Source organism: Coturnix japonica, chromosome 1 (genome assembly GCF_001577835.2).
Source record: "Coturnix japonica isolate 7356 chromosome 1, Coturnix japonica 2.1, whole genome shotgun sequence".
Lineage (NCBI taxonomy): Eukaryota > Metazoa > Chordata > Aves > Galliformes > Phasianidae > Coturnix > Coturnix japonica.
This window is the reverse complement of record NC_029516.1, coordinates 70425070-70440962: the sequence shown is the minus strand read 5'-3', so window position 1 is coordinate 70440962 and position 15893 is coordinate 70425070. Positions and strand designations below refer to the sequence as shown.

Genomic DNA, 15893 nt, shown 5'->3' with positions numbered 1-15893 from the left:
AAGGCTCTGTAGCTTCAGGCTGGAACCATTTGCCTTGTCTTGGATCATCTTCTTGAGTGGTGTTTGTAGCACATATAGGAGCAAATTACCTGCAGACTTGAAAACAAAGCTTTTGTTGGCTAGGGGAAGGTAAACACAATGAATCTATCCAGAAATACTGTTAACATCCATAGGGGAATGCACAGCCCTCAGCCGCTGCCAAAGAGCACAGCTCCAGTGCTGCTTTCCAGGCAATTGCTATGTAGACAAGGTGAAGCTTTTTTTGTTTGGAGTGATCTGATAGCAAAACATTAGTGTTACACAAACAGTACAAAGTTTATTGCAGGATTGAGCTTTAATCTCTTGTGGTTTCTTATTGACAACGGAAAAATTAGAAGCTCAGTGAAAAGGCCTTCTCTCTGTCCTGTCTGTAAGCTGCCTTGAAACAGAGGATCCCACTGCTGCTCTTTCTAAAACCCAAAGTAAGTCTTAAATGAGAGACAGCAAGGATTGGGTCTGGATTGCTGAACTTTCCTGTTTTTTTCTGCTTGATTTATCTCTTTGTGCTTCCTGATTTGGCCTTCCTAAGTGCAGGAAGAGCAAGAATTGTGATATGTGATTTATGGTATACCAAGATAAATGGTATGTGAAATCTTGTGCTGTCAGATGTGGCTGAATGTCATGAAGACTTACAGAGAGGGATTGGAAGACTTTCACCACCTGACACCTGATGCCTGCCAGGAGAGACAAAACAACACTGAAGAAATCAGTCAGGCTTATTTTTTTCCAGGGATTCCCTCTGTTTTGACTTTTTTCTAGCAGAAAATGAAGTCCTAATGTACAAGTGTATTCATTGGGATCTGAGTCAGTGCGATACATCTGCTTCTGCAGTGTTACAGGTTGGGTTCATGTAATTAATCTTCGACCATACCTGTGTTAGGAGCGCACAACCTCAGAATCACGGGATGAGTTTTGGTGAAGCCTGCAGACCTGATAATCTGCTGTGGGAGGCTAATCTGGAAACCAGGATATTTAATTCTTCCTGTTCGTTTGTAGAGAAATCAGACTAAAGCCACAGGTGTTTTAAGACTTCATGCTTTCATATATCTTGAATAAAACCAATTTAATCAGAGCCATAGATGTAATTGCAACAAACAATACAGAAGATTGATTTTTGTCTTGTGTTTTTACTTGTTTCCTTGCATATGGGTACAGTTGGCTAAAACATGAATTTGCATAGTCTTTAGACCTGGCTGGATCACAAGTATGTAAGTGCAGGCATTCGATAGTCAGCACTTCTGCTGGTTTTTGAGACATCTGGGCCACACAATGTCTCTTCTATTCCCTGAAAGATCGAGGGCAGTACTTAGAATTGTGTTTTGTGTTGTGGAATTTGGTTTTTATGAGCACTGAATTTTGTATGCTCACTTTCTAGTGTGTATCTGTGCTCTAGTATGTAATGCAACCCCGGAGGTATTTGTTACAAAAGAGAACCGAAGATACTTCATGGTTTTTTTCTGCAGCTATCACCTTGACAGTGAGCCTGGACATAGTTTTGCAATGCACTCATGCTGGAGCAGGGTAGATGTAGGCTCTGTATTTACATGCTTCTGAATTTTATGGGCTTGCACTTAGTCACTGCTCTCCATAACTAATTGTTTGGTCAGGCAGCCATCCTGAGGGAATGTAGCGGATGATGTTATGGGACTGCCTTTGATGAGAATTACTGGAGTAAATAATCCATGTAGTTTTAAGATTGAATTTATGATGGAATTAGTTAACTGCTGTGTCTTAAAATAGCAGGGGACTTGAAGTGCCCTCTGTTAGGCTTCCGTACATTAAGAATAAAGAGAGGCATAAAGATGCAAGCTTCTTCCTACCCTCATGTGTGCATCTGCCAGCTTTCTCTATGGTAGGGCAGAGAACAGACAGCAAGATTTGCCTGCAATCAGACGGAATAGTTATTTGCTCTGGGTAATCATAGCCTGAATAAGGGATAACTGGAATTGGAAAGAAGTTCTGATTCAAGAGGAATCTCAACAGGCAAAAGAGTCTTCTCTTAGCTCCTGTAATTTTGTGGAGCTTCTTGAGGTCATCACACTTGCAAGATCAAGACTTTACATTTTAGGAAATGCCCAAATAAGTATCAGCCACGTAAATGATGTATGTGGGAGACAGAACATACCACAGACCAAGTTCAGCAAGCAGATGTATCTTGATGACTCAGATACATCTTTCAAAATCAGTTTATGTGGGAGGTTGGATTAGTTGACTTCCAAAAGTCCCTTATTTTTGCTAACTCTGCCACAATTCCATGACAACTAAGCAGGCATCTATGTCATTTTGGGCTTATTTTTCAAAAAAGATCAGAGCAAACTCAACATGTCACCTTGGGACTCTAAACTTGCATAAGAGCAATCTTGTCAGTATTTTGAGACACAAGTACAGGATATTTAGGATGTTAAGTTGTTAAATTAAATGTGCTCAGGGGCCAGTGATGAGTAAAGTGGTACTACCTCAGGGTAATCCTGATCATGAGAACTACCTCAGTCATACTTTTTATTCCCAACAGGAATATTTCCTGACTATTAGGGTGATAGGGCATTTATAATTCAGCCAAACATACTGCAGACCAGCATGTGTTATGTGATGTCTGTCCCTTGCCAGTTACATATTTGGCACAGGAGGCCAAATAGAAAGCAAGAAGCTACAAGACAGAGGGGACCAAAGTTTATATTAGAGGACAGTGGTGTTTCTGGATGAGAGAATAACAGTTCAAGAATCTAATTTCCATGTTATTCATTTCTCCAGGGTTCTCAGAGCATCTCTGTGCAATGGCTATGGTGTGTCTGTTGGACTTTGAAGCTTATGCTGAAAAATATTTACCTAAGATTGCTTGGGATTTCTTTGCAGCAGGAGCAGATGAGTGTAGCACCCGAGATGAAAACATCCTGGCATATAAAAGGTAATGTGGGGAAGAAGTGGGGGTATTATGCTGGAAGCTTTTAAACTGTGTTTGTGTGCAAGTGTTTGGGTAAAGCTCAAATTGCATAAGACAAGGGATGCTGAGGATGCAGCAAATGGTGTGGTGTGGTATGTTATGTGGTGTCATGTTATGGCATGGCATGACAGAAAAGGAGATGTGTGGCTATAACAGAATGAGGTGCAACATGCAGCATGTGGCCAGCGTCAGGAAGTCTACATGATAGTAGTGTGAGGTTTGGACAATATGCAGTGAACAGTGAGGTCAGGTACAATGTACAATGAGTACAGGTGTGATTGGTAAGTGAAAGACAAAGACCTGGGACTAGGCTGCAAGTAGAAATAATCTGTGGGATGGACGATAGGAGAACAAAGGAGGCAAACCATGGCAATCTGAAGTGGGAAGTGTAGAAATGAAGTACTGTGACCATTGGGTTGGAGTATGTGGTTGATGACAGGTGGTAATGGCAGTGCTAGCTGAATTGACCCCTGAAAGCAAGGAAAAGGATGAAGAGCCTTTTTATATGCTTATTTCTTTATTAGCTCAGATTGCTACATTCCAATAGATAAATGCAGACCTGGTTTCCATACAACCTTGAAAGCAGAAAAGCCACCAGGCAGCTACCATCCTGAAGGGTGTTTTATTTCTACTGCCTTGCAGGATTCGTTTTCGGCCACGTATGCTGCGAGATGTATCTAAGCTGGACACTAGGACTAAAATCCTGGGGACTGAAATCAGCTTTCCAGTAGGAATCGCCCCAACTGGCTTCCACCAACTGGCATGGCCTGATGGAGAGAAAAGCACAGCCAGAGGTACTCTTCTGCTTTGCTATCAAGTAGTAAATATGATTTGTGAAAAAAAATAAGACAGCACCGTTTTTCCAACTTCACAGGTGAGAAGCTGTTAGGATAATTTGAAGTATGACTGAGCAAAGTGTTCAGATTCCAACGGGCAAACCTTATTTCACCCTTGCTTATGAATGACCTAGCCCTTGTGAGTAACCCACTGGGGTCTGGTAATATAGAGTGCAGGAGAAGCCATGTACTGCTGCCCTTTTCCAGCTGCCACTGTTACCAGATCAGTCCTATACTGCCTATTTGAGTCAGAGGCTCTGGACATGTTGCTGGGCTACACTGAAGAACCACACAGGTCTTCAGTGCCTGGGTCTTTATGTAGGACATAAAGTGATGGACAAGACTCAGCCTGTGTATTCCTTGGTGCTGATCAGAGCAGTGTCAGCCTTAGAGAAAAGCAGGGCCTCTCAACTTAATCACATGTTAAGTTTGGAGAGCTAACCCCAGCAAGTGTTTTTTTTTTTTTCCTGTGTGTATTTCTTTGTATAATGAGAGCATTTGTATATGCATTCCTACAAGGAAGCAGACATGAGGATGAAGGTCTGGCTTTTTAAAAAACGACTTAAATCACAGAATCATAGAATGTCTTGTATCAGAAGGGATCTTTAAAAGTCATCCATTTCCAGTCTCCCCTACTTTGGATATGGACACCCCCTATCTGGCCAAGCACCCCATCCAACCTGGCCTTGAGCACTTCTGGGTTAGGGCACCTATAGCTTCTGTGGGCAGCCTGTGCCAGGGCTTCCCCACACTCTGACTAAAGAATTTCTTCCTAATATCTAAGCTAGACCTATCCTCTTTTACTTCAGTACTACTCTCCTTTTCCTATCACTGTCAGACTGTGTAGAAGTCGGTGTCCCTTCTTTTATTGTACTGGAAGGCCACAATGAGCTCTCCCCACAGCCTTCTCTTCTCTAGGAGGAACAAGCCCAGCTCCCTTAATGTTTCCTCATAGGTGAGGTGCTCCAGCCCTCTAACCACCTTCATGGCCCTTCTCTGGACCTGCTCCAATGACTCATAATCCTTCCTGTACTGGGAGACCCAGGTCTGGATGCAGTACCACAGATGGATCCTTGCCAGGGCAGAGCAGAGGAGAACAATTACCTCCCTTGTCCTAAGTTTGAAAAATGAAAGCAACAGTTGTTAATTTACCTTAATTCCCTAACCACGATCGTACAGCAGCATGTGACCAAGTCAGCTGTTTTTAATCTCCAAGATGTATTTGCCAGCTGGCAGATCTCTATCTTTGGTAGGATATACAAACAACGGGAGTTCAGGTTTTTCCTCTGTAAACAATGTAGAGAAAGAAAATCATAGCTGTTGTCTGACAGGGATGCTCAAGTGACCTTCATTCTGATTATTTTTCAATACCTCACAAAGCGGCCAAAGCGATGGGCACCTGTTACATTGCCAGCACCTACTCTACTTGCTCACTGGAAGAGATCGCTGCAGCTGCTCCTGGTGGCTTTCGGTGGTTCCAGCTCTACATCCACCGCAACAGGGCAGTCTCTAGGCAATTGGTCCAACAGGCAGAGGCCTTGGGCTTCCAGGGCCTCGTCCTCACTGTGGATCTTCCCTACACTGGCAAAAGGCGCAACGATGTCCGTAATGGCTTCCAACTTCCTCCCCACATGAAACTGAAGAACTTGGAGGGAGCCTTTGAGGTTTGTGAAATGATCTCCTTCTTTTATTCCTTGTGCTGTTGTGCACCACATGAGACAAAACCACTGGGTAACTGCTGGGTAACTGCTGCTTTGGTATCTGCTGCATCTGGGGCATAGCTTTTCCCCTCCTTTTTCTGCAGCCTTCTAGATTTACCTCCTGCCATCCTGGCTGCTGGCTTTAACATCCCAGTGCAGCTTCCTCAGAGACACTGATTTCCATCCTCACTGTTGTCATCTAGAATTGCACGCCTTATGACACTGATAAGTATTATTGCTAGAGGTTTAATTAATCTCTTCTAGGGTAGGGGAAGACTTCAAGTCTCTGTGTTGTTACAGTTCAGATGAGGTTTTGTTCTGTTTCATGGCTGTAGGGAGATGACCGATCTGAGTACGGACTGCCACCCAACAGCCTGGATCCTTCAGTCACCTGGAATGATATCTACTGGCTGCGGAGCCTGACTCACCTGCCCATTATCATCAAAGGGATCTTGACAAAAGAAGATGCAGAGCTTGCAGTGAGGCATGGAGTTCAGGGAATTATCGTGTCCAACCATGGTGGAAGGCAACTGGATGGAGCACCTGCGACTGTAAGTGAGAAAAAGGATGTCCCATGAGTACTGTGAGCATGTTTGTGCTAACTTGGCTACTGGCACACAAATCTTATTAAATGTGCTTCTGGTAGACTTGTGTATTGCACAGCTGTGGACATTTGCAGATGTACTATAGATTTAAACAAGCGAGGTGCTTGCCTCAGCATATGCTGCCTACTCAAGTATTTCCTTGGTGTCTCTGGAAGGGTCTTTAACCAGCACTGAGCTCCCATTACTGCAGCAAAACCGCTGGCCTAACTTAATTAAAATTTTCATCACAAGCTGATGCAGAGCACACATATTCTTTGTAAACTGGATCAAAAATAAAACAAAGCTCTGGAACCAAAAACGTGTAAATGAGAGAATAACGTACTTCCATTGTTCACAAATGCCAAAATATGCACAAACAGTGCAACTAGATTTAGTGAGAGATCTCTTTGCATCTTTGCAGACTCAAGTCTAAATAAGAATCTATCAACTTTATGAAGCCGGGGGGAAAAAAAAGGTAATTTATCCAGAGAAAAGTTCTCCCATATTTTGATCTGTACAAAGAAATAATAGTTTGTTGGACTTATATGTACCTCACTGTTTTAATTTGGTTTCCATTTTTTTCAACTGCTCCAAATGTACATGTCCATATTGCATGGTATCATATTCTTACAGGATTTTTTTGGGGTTGTTTTCCACTGTACAATAAAACTAGTGCCAGGAAATTCTCTTCTATGTCAAGGGTGATAATAATAAATACATTTTTTAAATGTCATAGACATAATAATGGAAACGATGTCCATGTAAAATTTCTTACATGCATAGACAAAACAGTAGATATTTAGTTCAGTACTCCTCTAGTACCAAACTTGCCAACAGAGGCTATTGCCAGTGGTCTTGGTGAGCTACACTTGGAAAATTTCAGCCCCAAAATTTTTAGCTTGAAATTCTGTAAAGTGATGACCAATTGGAAAAAATCTATTCAGTGATCTTAGTTATAGTTGCTTTCATTAAGAAGATGAAAATGAAGGAAGAGAGTGTAAGAAACTGCAGAAAAGAGATCTTTGAGTTTGCTGAGGAGAGTTCATTGTGTTTTGTGCAAGGTCATGCCACTGTGATAGTGCCCTTGGGACCAGAACCAGTACTGCTCTGTGCTACCAAACTAGCACTGCAGAAAAGACCTCAGGGAATCAAGAGACAGAATCAAGAGACATAACCTGAATGAAAAAGTATGATGTTGACTGTGCTGCATAGCAGATTAAATCCTTCATAGCTGCTTTAAGGGTTTTCAGGAGGCTTTGTACAAGGGGTCACTAGGAGTGGGATGAAATGTGAGTTTGGCAATTTAGACAGTTGTAGGGAGAAATCTAACTCTTTTTATGAGCATGTATAATTCATCATTTTCTCAAATGAAAGTAAGGTACTAAAAACTGTTATTTTTAGTGAAATTTATTGTTTAAATCTTTGAAGAAAACAACACCAAAATCAAGTGAAAATGTTACTTTTTCTCAAAGCAGAAGTGCTAGAAAAGAATATCCATATAAACAAAACTACCTGGCAACTAAAGCAAGGAGAAGCACTGTATTGTGCAGTTTCTGGTCCTGAGTTATTTATGATGCATTTCTGTATTTCATTTTGAGAGCTTATTCTGTTCTAGTATACCTGTCTGACCACGTGGGATATCACCTCTTTGTCTTGAAACCAAAAGTTGAGCCCATGTTGCAAATGGCTTCTTCTTTCCAGATAGATGCTCTGGTTGAAGTTGTGGAAGCAGTACGAGACCGAGTTGAAGTTTATTTAGATGGTGGCATACGAAAAGGAAGTGACGTATTGAAAGCACTGGCACTGGGAGCAAAATGTGTCTTTATTGGAAGACCAGCTTTATGGGGTCTAGCTTACAAGGTAAGTAAGGAGGTTTTATCAAGGAATCACAGAATGGTTGGGGTTGGCAGGTTCCTCTAGGTCCATCAGATCCAACCCCTACTCCAGCAGGAACACCAGAGCAGGGTGCCCAAGGCCACATGCAGGTGGCTTCTAGACATCCTGTTGAGACTACTGAGATCAAACAGGACCAAGTGCAAGACGTTGATCTTGGGTCAGGACAACCCCAAATATGGTTTCTGAATGGGAGAACTCATTGATAGCAGCTCTGTGGAGAAGGACTTGGGAATCCTGGTGGATGAAAAACTGGACATGAGATAGCAGTGTGTATTTGTAGCCCAGAAAGCCAACTACATCCTGGGCTGCACCTAAAGAGGGGTGGCCAGCAGGGAGAGGGAGATGATTGTCCCTCTCTGCTCTGTCCTTGTAAAGCCCCACTGTGAACATCCCCATGTTGCCTGTCTACTCCTCAAACTCCCCATGACTCCATAGGTGTTATCTGACAGTTGTATAGAAAGTTTTTTTGTTTGCTTTTGTTGGATTTTAAGTGTCATTGCAACAAACTCAATCAAACATAGACACTTTGGTTAATTTAAAAATACACTGGATTTTATGATTTAAAATATGATTTTGAAACTGATAGCATTGTTCTGTGGGCTTTGATTCCTTGGCGCTGAAGGGCTAGGTGACCCCCACATCACCACATATAGAGGGAGGACGTATGAAAGCTGTGGTATGGGCTGTACCCAAAGCATTCTTCTTTGCAAGAAATCAAAATTACAAAAATATACCTGAGTAAATTAAAATTTTTAAAGCTTTTCCATACATGAAACTCTCATTACATCATAAAATACTGTCAGCATTGCAAGACTTAACATTTTAAAATTAACCCACTGGCAGAGGTTAGCTGAAAACTTAAAAAAAATAAAACCCTAACAGCTAGAAAATGTCAGAAGTGATAAACAGCTTTGTTTTCTTCCCCTGTTCAGATGTATCTCAAAAGGAAAAACATCTAAAATAATCTGTGATGAGCTGAACACATCCAGCATATCATTTTAATCATTCATCTGTTGGAGAGGCAGGAATTGGCACTGCCTTGAGGGACTGTCCCAGTTCTCACTGTGCAAGCATCCCGCAGCACTGCTCTGTGCCAGTGTTCCTTTTGTCCTGACTGTTTTCATTATTGGAGCAGGGTGAAGAAGGTCTTCAGGATGTTCTGAGGATTCTGCATGATGAGTTTCGTTTGTCAATGGCCTTAGCTGGTAAGCATTTGGCAGGTGGTTTGTAATTGGTGACACAGAGGTTTGGCACACAACCGGAGCTCCATGTGCAAGGCATCTAAAATCAGAAGCCTGATGGTCACAGAATAGGAATCCACGTGAAAAAGAATTGGACTGGTTCTGGTTGCTATATTTGAGATGATGCTTTAGCTCCTGCAAAACTGCTTTGCATCTGAGTTGTCACAGCAAGTTTGCAAGGAAGTACATTAAAGCAGATTTCTGATCAAATTTAAACTAATGAAATGTAAAACTGCTCAATAGAGCTGAGAAAAAGTTGGAATTTCGGTTTTGATGGGAACTGTATGTGTCCAGTATTTCATTAAATGTTTACCAGGGTAAAATATAGCCTGAAAAAAAATGGATTTTTTTTCTCTGTCTGTTACTAAATATGGCCCATATGTAAAGATTCAAATATCTGTTTTTCACATGCCTAAAATCCTCTGTCTCTCCTCTGAGATACTACTGTTGTCCCTACTTCTGTTTCTCACCTGTGCTTCTACCTTTGTCTGCCATGTTTGACCCTGCACTGAAAAGCAAATTTGCAGTCTGGATTCCAGTTATGTACATGAACAGGTAGAGCAATAGGGTCCAATGCAGAAGTATTTAAACATCGATAAAAAGGTCCTGTCACAATTCTAATCATGTTTTAAAGACTTTCATTTTTTCATTGACTATAAACTCAAGTGGACAGCAACGCTGACTATAAGACTGGGATTGAAATCTCACTGGAGGTTTCTTCATACTCTGCTTTTTGGGTGCCTACTTTTTCACTGGTAAAGATTACTACAAGTTCTTTTCCAAAAGGCTCTCATACTCTACTTGCAAATGGGCACCAAACTCATGAAGAGTGATTGGCTGGGACATTATGGAAGGACCGTGCAATTCCACTCAGATTTGACCAAATGAAACAACACTGTTTCTCCGTCTCCAGTCACTTGACTCTCAGCCCTCTGTCCTTTCTGTCTTCTTCCACTTTTGGCTGGATCAGATAGTTCCCTGCCCAGATTGGGGTAAGGTTTATTTATTTATTTATTTATTTTAATCATGTCCAGCTTTCCTTGTGTTGGAAGGCCAGTGCCTAACTTCAAAGGAGAAGGTGCCATTGAGTGACAGGGACCTGAGCAGTTGAGATGCCAACCTACCCGTACACAGCTCACACAAGATGAGGCCTGTAGGCTGTGAGTCAGAGAAGTTTTATCCACAGACCTTTCTATCTCACTAACGTGTTTCATTTCTTCATCTGTTTCAGGCTGTGCCAGCATCTCAGAAATTGGCCAAGACCTGGTTCAGTTTTCAAAGCTGTGAACAATCTCCTGCAACACCTGAGCATAAGAAGACAATGGCTGAGGTTCCACAACAGACTGAAGAGAGACAAAGAAGTGAAAATGTTGAATATATAACATCTGAGAAGGACTTCAGGAAACTCTTGAGGCAATTAGAAAAAGCTCTGTATTAGAAGCAATCACTGTTTGCTTTTTTGAGACCAATGAGTTCTTCAACACTTCAGATAGAGGATACTTGCTTAAATACATATAATTTAAACTGATTATTCCCTGACATTACCTGTGTTGAGCATTACTCCCAAAATCAGCTCTGTCTGGCAGCCAGATTGCAATCTGACTGCAGCTCAAGCTACATCTCTACCCAAGGCAGTATTGTCTCTTCCATTGCCTTGGCATTCCTGAATGAATTCATAGCAGGTACAGAAGCTAGATAAATCAGATAACAGGCACCATATCTCCCCTTTGAGCTGAAGTAGATATTGTCTTCTTCTGAATGCAGAGAAACCAAGTGATTAGTGACCAAAGCAATGGGCTCTACTCCCTGTGGAGTGCATCTCCTCCTGCAGATGGTAAATGTGGTCTGTACAATCATCAGAACAGTGGTCAGGATTCACACATCTTCCAAGTACAGCATAAATTTGTGGCAGTGCCTAAATGGATCAGATATTCCTGCCTTCCTGGTCTCTTTGTCCATGGATGAGTTATTGCAGATAGGTAGGAGCTGCTAGTACCACATCAGCACTACACGCTTTGCAGTTCCAGACCTGCTGCCATGCGAGCAGCATACACCTCTGTCACTGAGATGTATCTTGCCTTCCCATGAGGAAGCACATCTTTGCCTGTGTCACCCACTGGACATCACTGCTGGTGTTGGCTCCATGACAATAACTAGGAGTTTTGTTTGCTTTCTCTTAGTTCTCTTTCACCTGAATATTTCCTTTTCAGTCTCATTCCTTGGAACACAGCCTTTGGTGACACCACTGAGACTTTCTTTTCCCTCTCTTCCTCATTCCATCTCCTTTCATCATCTCACTGCCCCTGCCCATCCCCCTCTTACATTATTTTTCTTCAGAAATATTTCAGTTCTCACCTAGGCTACTATTTTTATATATCCCCAGACACCACAACCTCCCAATCTCACAGAGCTTTGCAGATCTCTGAGAAGTGGCCACAACCTCCTCTCTCCAAACTCCTGAAGTTGGCTGCTATCTCCTGCTAATGTCTGACTCAGTGCTTCCAGTCTGTTTTTGCCATCCCATGTGTACATTCCCACCGGGCTCTTGTAGAGTTGTTTGCATGTTTCATTTTTATACATAGCAGTGGAACTTATTTTTGTGCTATTTGTAATTAGCTTTAGTCACTGGAGTGCCAAGGAGGTGATTTTTACCATTTTTCTTTTCCAAATACTCCAGCTGCAAAATACTACCACTAAAAATGCATTTGAGCTCTTATGTCTACGAGGAGCTTAACAATAATTAATCTTTGTATTATGCTGTCCAAATACAGCCATAAACAGAATTCATCTAAAATAGCTGAAATTCCTGTGTAGACTTTTGGCTTTTCCTATAAATGTATTGTGATGTTGTGCAAATCTTCTCAGGCTTAATCAAGTCTTCTAAATAAGCTTAGGCAAACTACATAGGAAAGCTGATAATGTGTTTCATCTTTAAAAATGCAATGGGATCTTAAAAATATCTGCTAAGACACCTGATTCCTTGCTTGCTCTGTCTGAAGGAAATTTTAAGGCCAAACTGCCACTGTTGTTTTTTTTGTTTGACCGAAGTATGCTGAGGATGCCAACTGTCATTTACTGCCAGAGGGATGCCAAGACTCTAAGTACATACTCTGTTACATACACCTCCCATTTTTCCCATGCACACAAGGATCCATTTCTTGTACACCTGCAGCTATTTTCTTCTTTCTCCTCTCTGCTAATCCCCTGGTTTTGCAAGAATAGGAAGGACTGAGTCATGCCAAGAAGGACTCAGCTAATGTGAAGATAAATAAATCTAGAATTGCTGCCCAAGTGTCCACCACCCAGCTGGTGCCTCAACCTGCAAGACTCAAAAAAACCCACTAGTCAAGAACACCGAGTAATGATGGAATGCTGGACCCACATCATTTTTGTGCAGCTCTTTTTTAAGACACCAAGAAGACTTCAGGGCTGTATGTATCCTGTCCCCTGCCATCCCCTCCCCTCCACAGTCAAGGTGATTTTGAGAACTGAGGAGTATCATCAACCAAGACTGTAACACCACTGCTACTTCTTTTATGTACAAATACAGGTTTAAGGAGGAGGGAAGATTTTCCTTGTCAAGCTTGTGCCAGTGTCACAAGACAGTGACTAGCAAAGGAAAAAGATCTGAGTGCTCCAACTGTACTCACCCATAGTGCCATGGGCACCAGTTTATTCTAATGGGGTGCAGAGGAGTTGACAATCAGAGTTGGTCACGTACCTCCAGTTCACAGCATTGAGCTGTGCGGCTGGTAGCGGTCACATTGCCCTCTTCCCTTGGAGCCAAGATACCAAGAAGAGATTTGAGTACGCCCTACTTCAAAATGTGCTTACAAAGACAGAAAAGAGATGTTGATTCATACTGTTTAGGCTCCAATTTCTCACAGAGATAAATGTGGCTGCAGTAATTTTGCAGAGGCCTTCACATGGAGACCTTTCTCTCTATTCCAGAAATAACAAACCTTGTGGGCAGAATCACATGCAGGCAGATAAGACTCATGAATAATAACATCCCTTTGAAGGACTTCAAGGCTGTACAAGAAGAGACCACATGGACTGAGTTTATTAATCTTAGCTTTAGAAGGTCAAAGCTGATGGAGGGGATCTTTCTGTTGCCTTTTACTACACAAGTGTGGGGACACAGAATCTGCAGCCTCGTTTCTTGTGTGTGCACAGAAAAAGGGTGTAGCAGAAATGGGTAGTCATACCATTTACAAGAATGTTTATCTACAAATGGATTCAAATTGAACATTTTCCTCTGGCATATTGTTGTAAATTTCTGTGACCCTTATATATGTAATTCACCCATCAATTTTACTTGAAGAAACACACTTTTACCTAAAATTAAAGGGAAAATGAGACTAAATGTTAATTTCTAGTCAACTGCTCAACTCATTTGCCGCAACACATATGTACAAAGAATGCTAAAGTCTTTCTGATCCTGAAGATTAAGTAAGAAAAGTTGATATTCACTTTCTCCCTTCTGCCAAAAGAGGCTGATACTACTGAGATAGGAGCTATTTTTTTGGGTCAGGCTTGAATGTGCAGAAACACAGAGGCCTCTTAAGGTGGTGATCATCAGACCTTGGCTGATGTGTCTTAACACTGTTCTCCACTAAGTGAAGTTGTGGTAACTCAGAATTTCATTTGACGTAGTTGTCCAGAAGTTAATTATTTAGGCCTTGTTGCCTCTTATCAATTTGTAAGCTGAGAAAATGAAAAATGTTTCTAGGTAACAGACTCCCCTGTCTGAAAGGGAAGAAGTGTAATTATTTTATGCCATCTAAAACTTCCGCGCTTTGCAGAGGTAATTGTGTTTATTTCTTCTGGTACTATGGTTTAGTTTGTTTTCATTGATTGCTGATGTGATCTTTTTCTTCATTTCTCCATCAGCCAGCTGTTTCCCCAGTGTATTTTTGTCACAGTAAGCAGTAAAAAAACTGGAGCACCAACACAGTTCCTGAGCCAGTAGACTGGGACACAGCAGGTTGCATTTATACTAGATAACTTGCTTAGTCTATATGTGTGGCAATTCTTCCACAGGATCCAAAATCTGCAAGCTCTAATTTTATGAAACGTGACTCTTGGACATCTACTCTTAGAGCATGTACAGCAGGAAAATGTCAGATTGCAAAGGCCTTGTTTTGTAATAAAGCCAAGGAGGAGGAAGACAACACAGATAAAAAATGGCTATGCCTTGACAAAAATGCAGTGCTGGCAAACTTGGTACACACTGTTAAATTATGGTTCAGTTTACAGATCCCAAACCCATAGTATAGCCTTGAATTCTTTCAAGTTGTTCCTGGTGGTCAGGAGTCTGGTTCGCTCTGACCTCACAGCCCAGGGAAGCTGCTCCATAAGCTCTAGCTAAGCTTGAGCATACTGGTAGGTAAGCATAGTGTTGGAAAGTGTCTCATATCCTAAGAGGCTCCATTGTGTTGAGCCCTTTTATAATACACCTTCAGGGCATTTTATTTCCTTTCTCAAGGTAAAAATGAAGCACTACTTCCCAGTCTTCACACAGTACATTTGCGCATGCTGCACAAAATTAATCTATGCCAGATTCTGATAAAAAGACACAAAATCAAGGTCCTGTCCAAGAGAAGCCAAGGAAAGAAACATGGATAACAATTTGTTTTCTTTTGGTAAAGCTTTACTGGGGTCAGGAATGGATTTCAAGGACTGTGTCATTGAAACAGTTGCCAAAGTTTTATCATCTGTGGCAGCCAGAAGCTCTGTTCTCCTGGAGCAAAAATGGTTTTATTCTCCTTTAGTTACTTGGAGGCACAGTTTTTCTTAATAATAATGATGATGATGATAACCAGCAATGAAGTCTCTATAGCTTTTCTTCAAGGATCTCTTCTGTGAGTGAACAAAAGTGTTTAGTTGCAAAAACACAACAAAGCATTTTTAAAGATCCATTCCAGCTTTCCAGCAATTTCAGCACAATTAGGTGTGTTGCTGGGCTTCTTTGTAATATCCATTTGCAGATTTTAAATGGCTTACTACTACTGTGGCTTACAGTCTTACTATCCATGTTTGAGAGAAAGGAAAAGTTGGGGCATCCTGCTAAGATACAACAACCTGGAAAGGCAATGAGGACGGCATGCACTTCAAGCTGGCTCCTAAGCCCTACCCTGGTCCCACCCTTGGAAAGAATTTTGCTAAAACTGAGATGAAACCCTAGTGAGAAATTACTGAGCATTTTCCCCTTTTTCTAGTGACACGGAAAATAATGACACTGTTCACTATGTAGCCAGCCACACCCTTACTTTAATAGACATTTCACAGCAGACATTTCAGAGGTGAACCTTTCCAGAAGGTTTAATTTAACCACTCCGTACTTCAGAACATTTCATCCCTCCAAAAGCCTCATATATTCCAAACAAATGCAAAATCTGTTTTGCACAGAGTGAGAAATCCCTACTATAATGGGAGATATCAGCATCCAGAAAGAGTCCACAAACAGTGTGAACAGCTACTCCTATTTACATTTAATGTTCTCCCCCTTATTACTATTACAGAAGCAAGCACAGCTAGAGAATGATCAGGACAAGGATTAGAACAGGTCTAATCGGGTGTTCAGACCCCATTGCATCAAGGACTTTCCACTCTGAAAGAGGAGGGATGGAAATACCATATTTGTTTGTAGCAAA

The 15893-nt window shown here is 41.6% G+C and overlaps 1 protein-coding gene across 1 annotated transcript; it reads left to right on the top strand.

The window, feature by feature from the left end:
- The first annotated feature begins 339 nt into the window (after positions 1 to 339).
- On the top strand, positions 340 to 13609 carry HAO2 (hydroxyacid oxidase 2). The gene is made up of 8 exons (XM_015874125.2): positions 340 to 461; positions 2791 to 2944; positions 3623 to 3774; positions 5197 to 5480; positions 5852 to 6067; positions 7802 to 7960; positions 9132 to 9201; positions 10469 to 13609. Exons 2-8 carry the CDS (start codon positions 2814 to 2816, stop codon positions 10522 to 10524), a joined length of 1068 nt encoding a protein of 355 aa, XP_015729611.1. The 5' UTR covers positions 340 to 461; positions 2791 to 2813; the 3' UTR covers positions 10525 to 13609.
- Positions 13610 to 15893: the final 2284 nt, after the last annotated feature.